This window comes from Natator depressus, chromosome 6, assembly GCF_965152275.1.
Source record: "Natator depressus isolate rNatDep1 chromosome 6, rNatDep2.hap1, whole genome shotgun sequence".
Lineage (NCBI taxonomy): Eukaryota > Metazoa > Chordata > Testudines > Cheloniidae > Natator > Natator depressus.
Genome location: NC_134239.1, coordinates 11,046,408 through 11,066,356, shown reverse-complemented (window position 1 = coordinate 11,066,356; position 19,949 = coordinate 11,046,408). Strand labels below are relative to the sequence as shown.

Here is a 19,949-nt window from a genome sequence, read left to right as displayed (position 1 = left end):
GGAAGGTGCACTTGGGAATTCCTTCCTGTGGGGCACCGCCAAACTCTTTCAGCTCCCCCTATGGGGAAGAGCTGAGAAAAGGAAAAGAAAAAGAAATCAGCTGTTGCCACCAGCTAATAGAAAAACATGTGCACGGACCTCTTAAGACAGAGAAATCCAATCCTCTAAAAAAAAAAAAAAAAAAAAAAAAAAGTTTTATTGAACAAACAAAAAAGCAAGAAAACACATCTGCAAAATTAGGCTGCTGTTAGATATATATAGTACAGAAATGCAACTGCAAGGATTAAACACCAGGAATGGCTTTCTTGGGGTCCAGCTTAAAGGTTACAAAAACAAAACAAAAGCACCTGTGTTAGCACAGACGAATCCACAAGCCCAAAGTAAAGAGAGAAACCTGATCGCGTCTGTCTAAACCAGGGGTGGGCAAACTACGGCCTGCAGGACCCTCCTGCCTGGCCCCTGAGCTCCCGGCTGGGGAAGCTCCCCCCAGCCCCTTCCCTGCTGTTCTCCCTCCCCCGCAGCCTCAGCGCACCGCGCTGCCGGCGCAATGCTCTGGGGGGAGGGGGGGCTGCAGAGCTGCGGCTCGACCCGGTGCTCTCTGCTGCGCAGCGCATGGCTGCCTGTCCTGGTGCAGCCGGGCCGCCAGCCACCCGTGCTCCAGGCAGCGCGGTAAGAGGGCAGGGAGCGGGTGGGTCGGAGGTTTGGATCGAGGGCAGGGGAGTTCGGGAGGTAGTCAGGGGGCGGGGGTGTGGATAGGGGTTGGGGCAGTCAGAGGGCGGGGAACAGGGGGGTTGAATGGGGGCAGGGATCCCCGGGGGGGCAGTCAGGAATGAGAGGAGGGGTTGGATGGGGCGGCAGGGGGCAGTCAGGGGTGGGGGTTCCGGGGGTGGTCAGGGGACAGGGAGAAGGGGTGGTTGGATGGGGCAGGTGTCCGGGCGGGGGGGCCTGTCAGGAAGGAGAGGAGTTGGATGGGGTGGCGGGGGGTCCAGAGGTGGTCAGAGAGCAGAGGGAGTGGATGGGGCTGTGGTTCCAGGGGGGCCGTCAGGAAGGAGAGGGGGGTTTGGATGGGGTTTCCGAAATTGTATGGAGGGCCGGTTAGGGAGGGCAGTGCCACGCCTGGCTGTTTGGGGAGGCACAGCCTCCCCAACCGGCCCTCCATACAATTTCGGAAATCCAATGTGGCCCTCAGGCCAAAAAGTTTGCCCACCCTTGGTCTAAACATTCCTGTTCTACCTACATATCTGTCGCTTCAAATGCGGGGAGGAGCAGGAACGCAGTGTGCTCAGAGGAGGAGGCGGGGTCAGGGCTGGGATTTGGGGAAGGGGTTGGAATAGGTGTAGGGAGGGGGTGGAGTTAGGGCAGGGAACGGTGAATCTTGCCCATATGCTCAGGGTTCAGCTGATCACCATATTTGGGGTCGGGAAGGAATTTTCCTCCAGGGCAGATTGGAAGAGGCCCTAGAGGCTTTTCGCCTTCCTCTGTAGCATGGGGCACGGGTCACTTGCTGGAGGATTCTCTGCTCCTTGAAGTCTTTAAACCATGATTTCAATAGTTCAGACATAGGTGAGAGGTTTTTCGCAGGAGTGGGTGGGTGAGATTCTGTGGCCTGCGTTGTGCAGGAGGTCGGACTAGATGATCATAATGGGCCCTTCTGACCTTAGTATCTATGAAAGGGGTTAGGATGGGGCAGGGGTGGAGTCAGGGCGGGGCCAGAGCAGGTAAAGCACCCACCGGTGCCAGCAGAAGTTGGCGACTATGGGCCCCAAGCTTCTTACAGCATAGCTGGTGCCCTCTCTCTCCAGCTGAGAAAACAACAGAGAGACAAAGGGGAATTTTTTTCTCAATTTTAAAAAGTTCTAGCCTTCCCATTGGCTCTTTTGGCCAGGTCCACACTCGCTTCCTCTTACCTAAGCATCGCAGTGAGAGTCCTTAACCCTTTATAGGTAAAGCAAAGAGAACAGCTACTAAGGATTTTTATAGCTAACTGACTGGCTGGGTGTACTCCCCCCCCCCCCCCCAATTTACAACACCTGCCCTCCTCCTTGCCCTGACCAGGGGGAACTTGCTGCCCAGAGAAGCACCCTTCTCCCAGCACTGCATCCCTAACTCCAGCCTGGTGCAGAGGGGTTGGTGTGGGGTAGAGAACATATGGGTGGCAAGGCCAGTCACTGAAATTTGACCTGCCTCCCCGACCATCGTGACTGGATGCAGGGGCAAATCTGAGTGGCACTGTAACCCCACAGGCCAGGTCTCAATGCCCACAGCAAGGTGTTGGGTGCACCCCTGTGGGAAAGGAGCGGCCATTGCAGGGTGAGGGGAAATTGCTCCATTCGTGACATTTTCCTGTCCTTGACATATCTGCAGCCCTAACCGTGAGCTAACACCGGGATTCCCTCTGCTCTCTCCAGCAGGGCTCAGGATCCTGGGAGGAACGAGGACACAGTCTGAATGTGGAGAGAGCACGGCAGGAACGCAGAATCCCACAGCCCACAGATGGATGCATGCACAGGACGCAGTCCATCCCCTGGGTAGACTCAGGCAGAGACCGGACCTGGCTACGCACCAGAGACTCCCCATGGGCTGGTGTCCCCATCACTGTATCGACTGCGGCAAGAGGTTCAGCAACCCCTCCGCACTGACCCAGCACCAGTGCGTGCCCACCGGGGAGCAGCCGTATTGCTGTGCTGACTGCGGCAGAAGATTCAGATGGTTCTCAAAGCTGAGAACACACCAGCGCGCACACACTGGGGAGCGGCCGCACCACTGTGCTGATTGCGGAAAGGGCTTTGCACAGTTTGCCCACCTGAAAAGACACCAGCGCACTCACACTGGGGAACTGCCTTACAATTGTACTGAGTGCGGCAGGAGCTTTGCCCAGAGCTCAAATCTGAGACCACACCAGCACACACACACCGGGGAGCGGCCGTACCGCTGCTCTGACTGTGGAAAGAGCTTTGCAGCGAGCTCGAAGCTGAGAATACACCAGCGCACGCACACCGGGAAGCAGCCGTACCGCTGCACTGACTGTGGAAAGAGCTTTGCAGCGAGCTTGAAGCTGAGAATACACTGGCGCATGCACACCGGGGAGTGGCCGTATCGCTGCACCAACTGCGGAAAGGGCTTTGCAAAGAGCTCAACCCTGACAACACACCAGCGCGCGCACACCGGGCAGGAGCTGCACCACTGCTCTGACTGTGGCAAGAGCTTTGCGGAGAGCTCAAAGCTGAGAACCCACCAGCGCGCACACACCGGGGAACGGCCTCACCGCTGCACTGACTGCGGCAAGGGCTTTTTCCAGAGCTCAACCCTGAAAACACACGAGCGCACGCACACAGGGGAGTGGCCCTACCACTGTGACGATTGCAAGAAAAGCTTCGGCAATGCCAGTACGCTGACCAGACATCTTCGTGCACACACACAGGGGAGCAGCCGTACCGCTGTGCTGACTGGGGTAAGAAGTTCAGTCGTGGCAACAAGCTAATACCTGGGAATACACCAGCGCATTCACGGCGGGGAGCGGCTGTACAGGTGTGCTGACTGTGGCAAATGCTTTGCTCACTTGGGCAACCTCACCTGGCCCCAGTTGACTCACTAACACCACTCTGCCACCACCAGATCCTGAGGGGCTGCTGGCGGGCCTGGCACAGTGCCAGCAGAATCAGACCAGCGGGTGGTCCTGTCCCCAGGATGCCCAGCAGAGACTGTGTGGAGTTTGGGAATGGGACTTAACTGAGCAGTGTGGGGAAGAGCAGCCAGGTGGGGCGATCTTAGAGTAGGTGGTCACAGCCTTTCCCAGGAACCCTGTGTGTCCCATTCTGTCCATCTCCCCCATACTCCTTGTCTCCACACCTGACCCCCACGGGCAGAGCACTGTGATGCATCCTCTGACCCCCTCCCTCTCTGTGGCTGGCTGCTCCCGCCGTAAGCCAGCTGCCCTCTCTTCTGGTGCCATAACAGTCCCCAGGGGGGAAAGGTGTAATTGCAGCGCTGCTCCATCCAAATCAATTATTCTGGGGTGACAAATAACTTGTGGGGCACATGAAGTTTGTGCTTGCGCAGTGGTGCAGAATTCCTCCGTGAGTCTCGCATATGAAGTGACATCACACATGTAATCATTGATGGGTACAGAAAAATCAAGCCCTGGCACAGAGGTGCGTAGAGCTGTTCGTGTTCTTTCCTCAACTGTTCTCTCCTGTTAGCCATGCCCACAGACTACGCAAATGAGTCAAATCCCTGTATATGTCTCTGGGATGAACTACTCTCCAAGGATGGAGCCACCCAGGAGTGGAAAGAGACTTTCCATAGAGATTGTTCGAACTTCTAGATGGAAATTTCTGCTAGGGATGTAAATACAATTTTAAAAGTTAACTGTTTAAACCAGCAGTGTCCAATAGCAATTTGATGCTAGCCGCACTTGTGGTTTGAAATTCGATGCTAGCCACACTTTTGGTTTTGAATGTTTCTTACTCACCACATTATAAAAAAAGATTTAAAAACATATTACAGAAGTCTGCATTTCAAAGGGTGATTGAACTATAAAAGAGAGGGGCAGAAACACCTCTTGTTATTTCTCCCTGTTCATCTCTCCTTATCACCTAAAAGGACAAAAAGGAAAAAAAAAAAAAAAAAAAAAAAGCAGCCCTTGGACCTCAGGAACTGATCCTGAACTGGAAACTTGGTCAGCAGTGCTACTGGAAACCTGTGGCAAGGGACTTCACTTTGCACCACGTCTAGTTTGTTCAGTTTAGTACTAGGAAGTGTTTTTATTTTTATTTTTCTTGAGACCATTTCTGACTTTGATGCCTCATCACTTGTACTCACTTGAAATCTACCTTTGTGATTAAATAAATTTGTTTTCTTCTTTAATTGAAATGAAGTGAACTGTGTGGGCAGCTCCATTTGGGGTGGGAAAAATGACTGTATATTGATCCCCCTTAGAGGGGCAATGGACCTATTCTATCAGGACTGTCCAGGAGAAGGCTGGACAATACAGGCCACACATTTCTGGGGGAAATCTGGGACTGCATGTGTATTGGGATCACCCTGCAGTAATAACCAAGGCTGTGAAAGCCAGAGTGTGAGCTGAACATGGCTGGCAGGCAGCAGCTACACACAGACACCTGGGGTAAGACCGGATGCTGGAGGCTGTTTGTGAGTGGTCCAGGTTGGGAGCTACAGCAGCAAATCATTACTGGGCACCCCAGGTTACAGGGCAGGCGGTGACATGCCCCCCCACCTCTCCTCACTAGTTTGGGTTACACCCTGGATTGTGATAGCCTCATTGTCTCCTTGGATAGTGAGAATGGACACAACTCATATCCTAGTTCGATGTTCCAAGATTCTGCCATGAGTATGGGTCATTTCCTGATTGGCCCAGGCCAGCTTTGCCCAGCAGCGTGACCAGGCTGCACCATCCAACAGAAATGGTATAAAATGTCCCATGTTGTTCAGCACGTCGCTTCCTCAAGTCAAAATGTCTGTACGAAGGAGACGTGAGTGGGACCAGCAACGCCTGGCCATAGAGGACACCGTCTGCTGGGTAACAACTTTAGTCTGGTTGCTGACAAGCACCCTACTAACTCCCTCCTGTAAAGTCTGATCTTGGGCAACCACTGAGAAATCCACCCAGAGAACAGGCGTATGGATGTCACAGCACCTTGAGTGAATCGCCTGAATGAACTCCCTCTCCGTCTCTAGAACCAGCCACTGCAACGGTGAAGCTGAGCTAGAGAAGTCACCTCCATGCCAGCTCCAACAGATATGTAAAAAAAAAAAAAAAAAGTCATTTTGCTGTATATTGGTTAATGAACCATATTTACACACTGGTTAATGAATTGACAGCGTGGTTGTGTTAAGCGAACTGCTTCATACCTGAGTTAACACCCTCTGGGCGCCTAAAATGTCTGATGTGCAGAGGCGACTGGTAACTGCTGGCAGTGGTGAGGGGCACAATGTAAAGGCTCTGGTGGTGTGCTGCAGGTTCAGGGCAGGTACTCAAGCGACAAAGGAGTTTTGATTTCTAGACCTACTTTTGATGTCATTGGGTCGGGTTGCCCCCCACCGCCCGGGAGGCCCCCTGATATATTGGGGTACCAATGAGCCCACCTATTCCATCAGCCTGGGCTCCCTTACCCTGTCCTGCTGAGCCAGGCCCTCCAGCCTCCTTCAGCACACACAGGTACGGCCACACCCAACTGCAGAGAGACACCAACACTGAAATCAGCACTGCATGGGAAGGCTTCAACTAAGGAATTGCTCAGCACTCAAGAGCACAACCCCTCTGGAGTGTAAACCCAAACTTACATAGTTGTGCACTGCATAGAGAACTATACGGCATAAGCTCATGAAATTCGCCTCCTTCCTCAGTGTGGAGGAAGATACGTACAGCTTTTGCCCATCAGTTATAAATTTCAGAAACTGGTTTTAGCAAAAACAAAACCAAGTTTATTAACGACAAAAGATCGATTTTAGTGATTATAAGAGAGAGCAAACAGATCAAAACAGATTACCTATCAACTAAAACAAACATGCAAAATAAACTCAATACGCTAAAGAAACTAGTTATCAGCATCAATTTCTCACAGCATCTTGGGCAGGGATTCAGTGAAAAACAAACACTGATTAGGTTGCTCCCCTGCCTTAAATAGGTTTCACATATGGCCGGAATCCCTTGATTTCCAGTGTGAGTCCATCCCCAGTCAGTGGAAAAGTACTAATTTTAACATGGAGTTCAGTATCTGGCGACGTGATCACATGACCCTGCAGCCACAACTCAAAGTCTGTTTGCTGGGTCCACTGGAAGGCTTTCCAAGAAGGTGGGATATTGGAATCTTAAAAGACCTATTGTTTTTCCTCGTAGCCCATCCAGACTGATTGCATTGTCTGGTGGGCGTTCCCCAGGTGAAAACCCACTTGTAATTGATTCATAATCAGTATTCCTAACTTCAGATACCAAAATGAGACATGGTTACAAATAGGATAATCATATCCAGTAATCATAACCTTTCCAGTGAGACCTCACATAACCCATCTTGCATAAAATACATCTCAGTTATGCTATAATCATGTAATAACAATATTGCTATGAAGAATATGGGGCATAGCGTCACCATCATGTTTTACGAAACTATGTAATAGCAGACAGAGACTGTTCGAAAACAGAGCTACACATGAAGCAGCTCTGGGTTGCACTGATGTACTGTATCAATTTGAAGGACAGAGATATTTGCAAACTAAACCTTTGATATGGTCTTTTGGGGCTCTTGTGATAATATCAGCACCCAATCATTATGTCAGGAATCAGTTCTAATTTAACCATATACAATTATTTCCCCTCTGCATTTGAATCCACCCTCTCTGCTGGATTTACAAGGAAAGCTTGGCTCTCCTGGGCATCACAAGTATCAGAAATCTCATGTTAACCCTTCTGGGGACTATGACGTCTCTCTCCTGGTATCTATAGGTTCACAGAATGCTGAACATGGGGCGTCAGTAGCAAAGCTGGAAACACAGGTATCATGGCAGCAGGGGAGGGGTTTGAAAGAATTTTTGGAACATAAATTAAAACAGATTTCTGTGCTCAATCTCCTGTGCCCAGCCCAGTGAGCAGGGACGTTCCAGTCACCTATCTGAGGTTGCCTACAATTCCGTTTTCTCTTTACAGTTCACTTTTAACTAGAGATGGACCCCAAACTAGGACACAGAATCCAGGCCACTCAGAAACATGAGGAAAGTCAGATCTAGGGGCAGATTTCAACTTCACAGCTCAGGTTTCTTTTTATGGTGGCCCATTTCAGAACTCAAATCCCAACACTCTTGTGAAGTGACTTGGGTTTGGATCTGAAGATTAGGAGCTTGAATTTGGATCAAAGCTTCACAACTGACCCACTTGTGCTATTAATGTTACAAAGTTGAATTGTGTGACTTTCCAGTTCTTAATTATTACTCCTTATAATATATTCTAGCATTAAGGCCTAATCCAGCAAGCTCTTAAGCATATGGTCAATTATAAGCATGTGAGCAGTCCCACTGAAATCAATGGAACTGCTCAAGTGCTTGGATTTAAGTTCATTCATGTACTCTGCCGGGTGAGGGTCTTAAGAAAAAATGAAATAAAATATTGTCAGTTTCAGGGGAACTACACTTGTATTCCCCTCATCTTCCCATTGCTCTGGCCCCCACTGCCTCCTCACCCACCTCCCCATTGCCTTGGTCCCACTCCTCCCCCGCCCCCAGGCTCTGGCAATCCCCTCTTACCCCTTCTGTCTTCCCCATGCACATCCCCATCATCCTGGTTCCCTGCTGCGTCCTCCCATCTCCCCAGCTATCCATTCTGGCCCACGATGCCTCCCCCAGGCTCCCCAGCCATCCCCACATTACCCCTGGCCCGTCCAGCTTCCTGCGGGCTCCCCCCACCCCCAGATTTGCTCAAGCTTCCTTCTGCAGTCAGCCAGCCACACCACCACTGTTCTCACCAGCCTGGATTATCACAATGTGACCCCAACACACCCCCAATCCCAGATTTTCCCTCAGAAATGTATGTTCTGTCATGTCCAACCCTTTCCCAGGCAGTCGAGAAACGCTAAACTTGTTATTCCTTTAAAGGGAATAACATACACCAGCTTATTTCCATAAACAAAGTTACTCTGACACTTTATTTAAACACACTGGGTTAGATGAAACCATGAATCAAGTTTATTAACGACAAAGAGAGATTTTAAGTGAGTACAAGCAATGAGGCATAACAGTCAGAAATGGTTACAAGAATAATAAAAATAAAACACTGTCTTGTGCCTACTTGAGCTATATTAGATTAGATTACTGACCAATCAATTTAGGTCAGGACCCCTCCTCTAGAGTCCAATCGCTGTTTCCTTTGTCTTCTCAGATGCAGAGAATGAGATGGGCAGGGGGAGGGAAGAGTGGTGTCTTGGGGTGTTTGCCCCTCCTTTTTATACTTTCTGTTCCTCTTTGGAAAGCATTTGCAGGTAAGACCAAGAGACAGGTGGACTGGTTAAGGAAGGAGACTTCATGGTATTTCTTTGCTAAAATGAAGATCTATTTGTCCCTGCCCTCCTTTTCTTGCCAAAGAATGGCTGCTTGACAGGTAATGACCCATCAGTGGTTCTCAACCTTTCCAGACTACTGTACCCCTTTCAGCAGTCTGATTTGTCACTAGAAAGTGACCCTCTTAAACTGTGTAACGTTAATAGCACAAGTTTCACCTCACTTAAAAACGTTAATATGCCCAAGTTTTACCTCACTTTAAAACGATACGCTTAGAAAATCAGACATAAAAATACAAAAGTGTCCCATCACACTAGTACTGAAAAAATGCTTGTTAGGGGGCTTATTCCTTCACCCACTTACTTCCCTGGTCCTTCTCGCATGAACAGAGAGCAACAATACCCGAAGTCCAAAGGTGCAAACAATTCGATGTTTATTGGGGTGAACTTCCAGCAAGCATGATTCCAGTTTCCTTCCTTAGTATCCTCCTTCCCAGCTCTGACACCACAGAGCCTTACACCTGTGTCCTTGTTCCCATTCCTGCCCTTAGCCAAACATGATTCCAATTTCCTTACCCCCATTCCCTGTTCCCATCACCCACACCCACCCACTCACTCACTTCCTCACTGACTACAGATTATATAGTAAAACTTGAGTTCTGCTTAGCTATACCTTAACCAATCATTTTCCTGAAATTTAACTCACCAATCCTAACATATTGTAACATGATTATGTAACCAATTATATCCCACCACCTTAATTAGTTTACACCCAGCAAAATTAATTATACAGCAGACAGGAACAATCACAGAACCAGACAGAGATTATACAGACAAACAATAGCAAAGTAGGAACTATAATGACAAAACAATACAGAAGTGAGGATTTCACATCCCAGCTATTGATAAGTGAGTTCTTGCCGGACAGGATGCTATCAAACTAAGTTTCCTTTTACATTTTCTAGGCACTTCCCTTTCTCTGGAGGTGATAGGAATACAATCCTGTCCTGATAGTGCCTAACAGCCCAATAGCACCTTCTTTCAATGTGACTGGTTTGGAATGTGAGGATGTGACTGTTCACTTCCCAGCTTATGGCTGCCTCTGCTGCTTAGCCAAAGGCCTTAGCCTAAGCACAGGGCCTCAGACTGTCACAGTAAGAGAAGGCCCTTACACCAGCAGACAGTGATTTTGATTCTTTCTTTTATACCTCTAGAACTAGCCAAGTGATAAGAATACACCTAAATTCTTAAAGTACAGGCCTTTGCAGACAGGCCTGAATATCTTTATCCTAACAATGCTTATTTTCTCATTTTTACCACATAATGATAAAATAAATCAACTTCAGTATATATATTGTACTTATATTTCAGTGTATTATAGAGCGGTATAAACTAGTCATTGTCAGTATGAAAGTTTAGTTTGTACTGACTTTGCAAGTGCTTTTTATGTAGCCTGTTGTAAAACTAGACCACTATCTAGAGGAGATGGTGTACCCCTGGTGTACCCCCTCAGCATACTGTACTAATAGACTGTGCAGGAGTGTAACAACATATTCAGGAAACAGAAGGGTGCAGCTGCAGACTTGGGAGTCCCGCAGTCATGGGCGCTGGCATCCGTGGTGGGTTCTAGACCAGACGTACGGGCATTAGGAAGCACGGACACGGTAGTCCAGCTGCCTGGTCAGCTGGCATCACGGGAGGCTAGTAACCCCAATACCAGAGCCATGGGGGAGGCAGCAAAGAGGGACGGGACCCTTCTGCCTCTTTCCAAGGGGAGGTGAGGACCTCTCTCGGCTGGAGAGGGCTCTCACCAAGGTGGGATACAATCCCTGGGGTTCCATGATGGAGCTTCAGAGAAGTGTGCATTCTTGGCAGGATTCGTTGCACCTATAAACCGAGTATGAAAAGCAGAATGGTAAAAACCTAGCGGCAGCTGTGGGATCAATTTGGACTGCAGCAACTATGTGGTTGTGATGGGTGCACCCCATGAGGCTTTAAGGGGATATGATTATAAATGATTTATGACATAAGTGGAATATGTTTTATGCTACATATGCCATGTAACATATCTCTGTAAAGGTTTTGATCTACTGAATATATTCATCCTATTTGTATGCATGTGTCATTTTTGTGTTCAAAGTTATGAATACTGGCTATGTACTTGGTTAATTTTAAATAGCCTCAGTGAAGCAGTTGGTCAGCTGCCTAAGCAAAGACTATTCTCAGTAAGTGCTCAATCAAGAACCAATTAAGCCAACAATGAACTTGGAGACACCAATCCACATCTGAGCTTTCCCAGGAATGTGGCTTGGCTGGTAAGGAACTCAATCTTGCAGGGACATGTGACTCCAAAACTCCATTTTGCAACTGGATTCTACATCGGTCCTGCTTTGAGCAGAGGGTTGGACTAGATGACCTCCTGAGGTCCCTTCCAACCCTGATATTCTATGATTCTATGATGGGGGAAGGAGAGGTGTCCACCCACAGGAGAAAGTCTATTTAAACCCCTGGGAGACCCCTCCATTTTGTCTTCAGCTGGCTTAAGGGATAGCCTCTCCACCCCCAAGGATACCTGAAAGAAACTGGAACAAGGGACAATAACTATAGGGGGTGTGAGTGACTGCTAGACCCAGGCTAGAAGGAGTCCAGTCTGTACAAGGAAGCTTACTGGTAGGGTTTTTATCTATATTCAGTTTTTATCACTGTATTAGAGATGGATTTGCATGTTTTGTTTTATTTTATTTGGTAAGTCACTTTGTTCTGTCGGTCACTACTTTGAACCACTTAAATCCTACTTTCTGTACTTATTAAAATCACTTTTTACTTCTTAATTAACCTGCAGTACGTCTTAGTACCTGGGGGAAGAGGGGGCAAACAGCTGTGCATAGCTCTCTATCAGTGTTATAGAGGGCGAACAATCTATGAGTTTTCCCTGTTTAAGCTTTATACAAGGTAAAACGGATTTATTTAGGGTTTGGACCCCATTGGGAGTTGGGTATCTGAGTGTCAAAGGCAGGAACACTTCTCAACTGGCTTTCATTTAAGCCTGCAGCTTTGAGGCACGTATTTCAGGCCCTGGGTCTGTGCTGGCGCAGACTGGCGTGTCTGGCTCAGTAAGACAGGATGCTGACATCCTAAGCTGGCGGAGAAAGCAGGGGCAGAAGTAGTCTTGGCACATCAGGTGGCAGCCCCAAAGGGGGTTCTGTGATACCAACCCCTCACAATAATCACAGTAGTTTCAATTATTTTGATAATTTATTTCAAGCCACCTATTAGCATCTATGTTCGAAACAATACAAACAAAAAAAGATTGAGAAAGTGATTTTTCACAAAGAGATTTGTTACTAGACCTTTTAACAGAGAACTTTGAGTAATAATTCATGAAAACTACAATATAGAAATGTATTTCCCGCACCCCTCAGAAGCAGTGCAAAGACTTGGGAGAGCCAGGGGTAATGAAGGAGCGGAGGGAGAGGGAAGTAATTACTGGGAAGGAGCCTGGAGTGAACTTTGAGAGTTGTTGGGTGTGGGTGGGAGAAGTATGGAAGAGGGGGATTTGGGGGGAGGGGGAAGAGTGATTGATAGAGAGTTGCGAAGCCTCCCGTATGGAACCCTGGCTCACCCTTGGCCTCTCCCATTGAGTAAGGCACATCTGCCCTCTCTCCCCATGTGTCCCTGCATCCCCCCATCCTTGTGTGTCCCTGCCCCCCCCTCCACTCCTATGTGTCCCTGCATCCCCACTTGCATTCCACCCCTGGATCACTGTTACCTCACTAGCTCCAGTGAGACCCCAGGAGCCCTGTATGCTCCATTCTGTCCATCTCCCCCATACTCCTTGCCTCCACACCTGACCCCACTGTGAAGGATCCTCTCACCCCCTCCCCCTCAGGGGCTGGCTGCTCCAGCTGTAAGCCAGCTGCCCTCTCTTCTGGTGCCACAGGAGTCCCTAGTAGGAAAAAGGTGTAATTGCAGAATAAAATCAATTATTTTGGAGTGAAAAATAATATGTGGAGCACATGAATTTTGTGCTTGCGCAGTGGTGCAGAATTCCTCCGTGAGTATCACATGTGAAGTGACATCACACATGTAATCATTGACGGGTATGGCAAAATCAAGCCCTGGCACAGAGGTGCGTAGAGCTGTTTGTGTTCTTTCCTCAACTGTTCTCTCCTGTTAGCCATGCCCACAGACTACGCAAATGAGTCAAATCCCTGTATATGTCTCTGGGATGAACTACTCTCCAAGGACGGAGCCATCCAGGAGTGGAAAGAGACTTTCCATAGAGATTGTTCGAACTTCTAGATGGAAATTTCTGCTAGGGATGTAAATACTGTTTTAAAAGTTAACCGTTTAAACAAGTAAAATATGTCATTTAAAGGGTTAACCATTTAAGCGGCAGCGCCATTTAACAGAAATGGTATAAAATGTCCCATGTTGTTCAGTACGTCGCTTCCTCAAGTCAAAATGTCTGCATGAAGGAGATGTGAGTGGACCAGCATCAGGGAGAACACCACCTGCTCGGTAATAACTTGAGTTGGTTGCTGACAAGCACCCTATTAACTCTGTCTGTTCTAGTCCGGTCTTGGGCAACCACTGAGAAATCCATGCAGAGAACAGGTGTCTGGCTGTCACAGCACCTTGAGTAAAAAACTTGAATGAACTCCCTCTCCGTCTCTAGAACCAGTCACTGCAACGGTGAAGCTGAGCTAGAGAAGTCACCTCCATGCCAGCTCCAATGGATATGTAGAAAAAAATCATTTTGCATATTTACATATTGGTTAATGAACCATATTTACATACTGGATAATAAACTGACAACATGGTTGTGTTAAGCTAACTGCTTCGTATGTGAGTTAACATCCTCTGGGCGACTAAAATGTGTGAGGCGCAGAGGCGACTGGCAGGGCCGTCCCTAGCTATTCTGGGGCCCTATGCAGCCCGCTCACAGGGCGGGGTGTGTGGGGACCCAGGTCTCCATGATGTGGGGGGACAGCTGGCTTGGAAGTCAGGGGGGGAACATTAGAATCTTAAAAGACCTATTGGTTTTCCTAGGAGTCCATCCATAGAATTATAGAATATCAGGGTTGGAAGAGACCTCAGGAGGTCATCTAGTCCAACCTTCTGCTCAAAGCAGGACCAATCCCCAACTAACTCATGCCAGCCACGACTTTGTCAAGCCTGACCTTAAAAACCTCTAAGGAAGGAGATCCCACCACCTCCCTAGGTAACCCATTCTAGTGCTTCATCACCCTCCTAGTGAAAAAGTTTTTCCTAATATCCAACCTAACCTCCCGCTCTACAACTTGAGACCGTTACTCCTTGTACTCTCATCTGCTACCACTGAGAATAGTCTAGATCCATCCTCTTTGGAACCCCCTTTCAGCTAGTTAAAAGCAGCTATCAAATCCCGACTCATTCTTCTCTTCTGTAGACTAAACAATCCCAGTTCCCTCAGCCTCTCCTCCAGCCCCCTAATCATTTTTGTTGCCCTCCGCTGGACTCTTTCCAATTTATCCACATCCTTCTTGCGGTGCGGGGCCCAAAACTGGACAAAGTACTCCAGATGAGACCTCACCAATGCCGAATAGAGGGGAATGATCACGTCCCTCGATCTGCTGGAAATGCCCCTATTTATACAACCCCAAATGCCGTTAGCCTTCTTAGCAACAAGGGCACACTGTTGACTCGTATCCAGCGTCTCGTCCATTGTAACCCCTAGGTCCTTTTCTGCAGAACTGCTGCCTAACTATTCGGTCCCTCGTCTGTAGCAGCACATGGGATTCTTCCATCCTAAGTGCAGGACTCTGCACTTATCCTCGTTGAACCTCATCAGATTTCTTTTGGCCCAATCCTCTAATTTGTCTAGGGCCCTCTGTATCCCATCCCTACCCTCCAGGGTATCCACCACCCCTCCCAGTTTAGTGTCATCTGCAAACTTGCTGAGGGTGCAATCCACGCCCTCCTCCAGATCATTAATGAAGATATTGAACAAAACCGGCCCCAGGACCGACCCTTGGGGCACGCCGCTCGATATCGGCTGCCAACTAGACATGGAGCCATTGATCACTATCCGTTGAGCCTGACAATCTAGTCAGCTTTCTAGCCACCTTATAGTCCATTCATCCAGCCCATACTTCTTTAACTTGCTGGCAAGAATACTGTGGGAGACTGTATCAAAAGCTTTGCTAAAGTCAAGGAATAACATGTCCACTGCTTTCCCCAATCCACAGAGCCAGTTATCTTGTCACAGAAGGCAATTAGGTTAGTCAGGCATAACTTGCCCTTGGTGAATCCATGCTGACTGGTCCTGATCACTTTCCTCTTCTTTAAGTGCTTCAGAATTGATGAAACCATGAATGAAGTTTATTAATGACAAAGAGAGATTTTAAGTGAGTACAGCAATGAGGCATAACAGTCAGAAATGGTTACAAGAATAATAAAAATAAAATGCTGTCTAGTGCCTACTTGAACTATGTTAGATTAAAAAGACAAGGAGTACTTGTGGCACCTTAGAGACTAACCAATTTATTTGAGCATAAGCTTTCATGAGCTACAGCTCACTTCATCGGATGCATACTGCGGAAAGTGTAGAAGATCTTTTTATACACACAAAGCATGAAAAAATACCTCCCCCCACCCCACTCTCCTGCTGGTAATAGCTTATCTAAAGTGACCACTCTCCTTACAATGTGTATGATAATCAAGGTGGGCCATTTCCAGCACAAATCCAGGGTGTAACAAGAACGTCTGGGGGGCAGGGGGGTAGGAAAAAACAAGGGGAAATAGGTTACCTTGTATAATGACTTAGCCACTCCCAGTCTCTATCTGGACCCATGGAAAAGAAGCCCTTGAGGAATTCCACCATGATTTCAACAATTTCCATCCCACCATCAACCTCAGCCTGGTCCAGTCCACACAAGAGATCCACTTCCTGGACACTACAGTGCTAATAAACGATGGTCACATAAACACCACCCTATACCGGAAACCTACTGACCGCTATTCCTACCTACATGCCTCCAGCTTTCACCCTGACCACACCACACGATCCATTGTCTACAGCCAAGCTCTGCGATACAACCGCATTTGCTCCAACCTCTCAGACAGAGACAAACACCTACAAGATCTCTATCAAGCATTCTTACAACTACAATACCCACCTGCGGAAGTGAAGAAACAGATTGATAGAGCCAGAAGAGTTCCCAGAAGTCACCTACTACAGGACAGGCCTAACAAAGAAAATAACAGAACGCTACTAGCCGTCACCTTCAGCCCCCAACTAAAACCCCTTCAACGCATTATCAAGGATCTACAACCTATCCTGAAGGATGACCCAACACTCTCACAAATCTTGGGAGACAGGCCAGTCCTTGCCTACAGACAGCCCCCCAACCTGAAGCGAATACTCACCAGCAACCACATACCACACAACAGAACCACTAACCCAGGAACCTATCCTTGCAACAAAGCCCGTTGCCAACTGTGCCCACATATCTATTCAGGGGACACCATCACAGGGCCTAATCACATCAGCCACACTATCAGAGGCTCGTTCACCTGAACATCCACCAATGTGATATATGCCATCATGTGCCAGCAACGCCCCTCTGCCATGTACATTGGTCAAACTGGACAGTCTCTACGTAAAAGAATAAATGGACACAAATCAGATGTCAAGAATTATAACATTCATAAACCAGTCGGAGACCACTTCAATCTCTCTGGTCACGCGATTACAGACATGAAAGTTGCGATATTACAACAGAAAAACTTCAAAACCAGACTCCAGCGAGAGACTGCTGAATTGGAATTCATTTACAAATTGGATACAATTAACTTAGGTTACCTTGCATAATGACTTAGCCACTCCGAGTCTCTATTCAAGCCTATTTCCCCTTGTTTTTTCCTACCCCCCCCCCCCCCTCAGACGTTCTTGTTAAACCCTGGATTTGTGCTGGAAATGGCCCACCTTGATTATCATGCTGGAGGCATGTAGGTAGGAATAGCGGTCAGTAGGTTTCCGGTACTGCTGATTTGGAATTCATTTGCAAATTGGATACAATTAACTTAGGCTTGAATAGAGACTGGGAGTGGCTAAGTCATTATGCAAGGTAACCTATTTCCCCTTGTTTTTTCCTACTCCCGCACCCCCTCCAGACGTTCTTGTTAAACCCTGGATTTGTGCTGGAAATGGCCCACCTTGATTATCATACACATTGTAAGGAGAGTGATCACTTTAGATAAGCTATTACCAGCAGGAGAGTGGGGTGGGGGGAAGGTATTTTTTCATGCTTTGTGTGTATAAAAAGATCTTCTACACTTTCCACAGTATGCATCCAATGAAGTGAGCTGTAGCTCACGAAAGCTTACGCTCAAATAAATTGGTTAGTCTCTAAGGTGCCACAAGTACTCCTTTTCTTTTTGCGAATACAGACTAACACGGCTCTTACTCTGAAACCTATGTTAGATTAGATTACTGACCAAACAAATGAGGCCTCTGCTCTGATCCAGTCTGACTTAAGTCACAGGGAATAGCCAGTGGCTCTCAACCTTTCCGGACTACTGTACCCCTTTCAGCAGTGTGATTTCTTTTGCGTATGCCAAAGTTTCACCTCACTTAAAAACCACTTGCTTACGACATCAGACATAAAAATACAAAAGTCTCCCAGCACACTAGTACTGACAAAATGCTTACTTCGTCATTTTTATCATATAATTATGAATCAACTGCAATATAAATATTGTACTTATATTTCAGTGTATAGTATATAGAGTGGTATAAACAAGTCATTGTCAGTATGAAAGTTTAGTTTGTACTGACTTTGCGAGTGCTTTTTGTATCCTGTTGTAAAACTAGGCCACTCTCTAGATGAGATGGTGTACTGCCTGGTGTACCCCCTCAGCATACCCCCAGGGGTATCTGTACCCCTGGTTGAGAACCATTGACCTCAGTGATTTGCTCAAGGTCAGAGAGGGACCAAGTGGCAGAACTAGGAATAGAAACCACGAGTCCTGTAGTCCAGCCCAGCACCATAACTACAAACCCAGCCTCTCTCCTTCATTCAAGGCTGCGAACGCCCCCTGTTAAGAGTTTGAATATATTTGTATCTTGTAATTTTATAGTGTTTTTAATGAGGTTTTATAATGTTATCCCCTCATAATCACTAAAATGGTGATTATCCAGTATGGAGTCAGACATTTAATACGGCATCTCTTTGCCACAAGCAACAAGACTCCATCTTGTTTCAGCTGGGGGGTGGTGGTTTTGCACCCTTTTTGAACTTTGGCAGGAAAGGGCAGCTAACAGTCCACTCTGAACTGGTTCTGTAACTGACAGTTTACCTCAGGTCTTCCCGTCACAGAACCGTTAAAAGGAACTGCGTGACGTCACCACAATGCTGTCCGTCACAGAGGCAGCCGATCGCAGTGGCGTTAGCACGGTCCTCAGATCACGAGTCAGCAAATCCTGAAAGACAGCTCATCCTCATCCATCCCATCCACGTACCTGCCGCATCCAGGGTGACACCTGTAACACCTTGGCAAGGTCGGGGCTGACCCAGAGAATTCAAAAAGGCTGCAGCCCATGAGCCCGGCTGACAGGACGCAGCTACGAACCTTCCCTTGATGGCCACCTCAGCGGATGCTTTCGTCAAGACCATGCTCTGGCATTGCTCAGTGATGTTTGCAGGTTGGTGTTGAAATCAGGGTTGGGTCCCCCTGCTGCAATGCAGAGATGGAGTGTCACAAGGGAGATACAGCTGGGACCCCACTCGAGGGCAATCCTGACTGTGAGCCCCCTCTGCTTCAACCCACCACGATCCACTCCCCTCCCAGAGCCTGGGATAGAATCAAGGTGTCCTGACACTGAGCCCTCTGCTATAACCCACCATCCCCTTGCAGAGCGGAGATGGGACCCCGGAGTCTTGAGGCCCCTGGTGATCCTCCCTGCCCCAAACTACCTGTTCCAGGGCCCTTCACCTCTTCAGCCATCGTTAGCTGTTATCTGGGAAGCTGGCAGGGCTCTGCAGCACTCCCTCTGGCTGGGGTTGTGTCACACAGACACAGGATCCATCCCTTCCTCCCCATACCTTTGTGGGCAAAGTGCAGGAGCATGACAAGCTTCTGGAAGAGCGGGTTGTGCTTGGCGTCCCGTGGGCCCTTGATGTTGTCACCGGCGGGGGTGGCACCTGAGGTGTGCAGGGCCCGGCACAATGAGCGGGGGGCAGGGGCAGCTGCTTCAGCGCCAACACCGAGGCCAGAACACGCCATCTGTATGGGGCACCTGCCCTCCCCATGGCACTGGGCAGTGATATGGGTGTGAACTCCTGAAACACACATACACACTACAGCCACGTGTGAGCTCCTGTAACGCTCATAAACACACCACCCTCCTCTAACTCACACACAGTTGTCGTTTAACACACACATTACAGGGGATCACACCACAGGCTGTGATCCCCTATAAGTAACACACACACCAACATCACACAGCCTAGCAACAAACACAGCACACATCCAGAGCCTTGTCTTACTGTGACATACACACACTCCACAGTCACATTGTGATCTATAAAAAACTCACGTTACACAGCCTTCCTGTACCCCTCAGACCCACACACAGCCTGGGGGTTGATCTCTTCAAATGCACACACCAACCTCACGCAGCCAAGCAGCAACCACAGCCCGACCCGTGTGTTACTGTGACACTCCCACGCTGCACAGCCTGGCCGAGGCCCTCTTGTACCCACTAGTCCCCGCTCCCCTCCCAGAGCCGGGAGAGAACCCAGGAGTCCGGGCTCCGGGCTCCCAGCTCCGCACGGCACAGCGGGGCCCCGCGCACAGCCCAGGGGCGGGGACCGGGCTGCCCCGTTACGGGCTCCTGCCGCCCGGGGAACACGTGCCGCGAGCGCCCCCAGCGGCCGGACTCGGGACCCAGGCGTCCGG

At 48.5% G+C, this 19,949-nt stretch overlaps 1 protein-coding gene and 1 long non-coding RNA gene across 3 annotated transcripts in view; one reads left to right on the top strand and one right to left on the bottom strand.

Moving 5' to 3' along the window:
• LOC141989681 (uncharacterized) overlaps nucleotides 1–7,758 on the top strand; it is a 36,044-nt gene extending 28,286 nt beyond the window's left edge. Inside the window, 4 exon segments of the mRNA XM_074956616.1 lie at nucleotides 468–669; nucleotides 2,409–3,409; nucleotides 3,412–3,480; nucleotides 3,482–7,758. Coding sequence (XP_074812717.1) covers nucleotides 468–669; nucleotides 2,409–3,409; nucleotides 3,412–3,480; nucleotides 3,482–3,595 — 1,386 coding nt within the window. The 3' untranslated portion in view covers nucleotides 3,596–7,758.
• Nucleotides 7,759–8,533: 775 nt separating this feature from the next.
• LOC141988619 (uncharacterized) lies at nucleotides 8,534–19,887 on the bottom strand. Of its 2 annotated transcripts, XR_012639792.1 has the most exons (4): nucleotides 19,662–19,887; nucleotides 19,094–19,330; nucleotides 18,348–18,725; nucleotides 8,534–10,892 (listed from the first exon to the last, which is right to left on the bottom strand). It is a non-coding gene; the product is annotated as an uncharacterized LOC141988619 (long non-coding RNA). The 2 variants fall into 2 exon arrangements; XR_012639791.1 differs by having other exon boundaries at nucleotides 8,537–10,892; nucleotides 19,094–19,887.
• Between the last annotated feature and the right edge of the window lie 62 nt (nucleotides 19,888–19,949).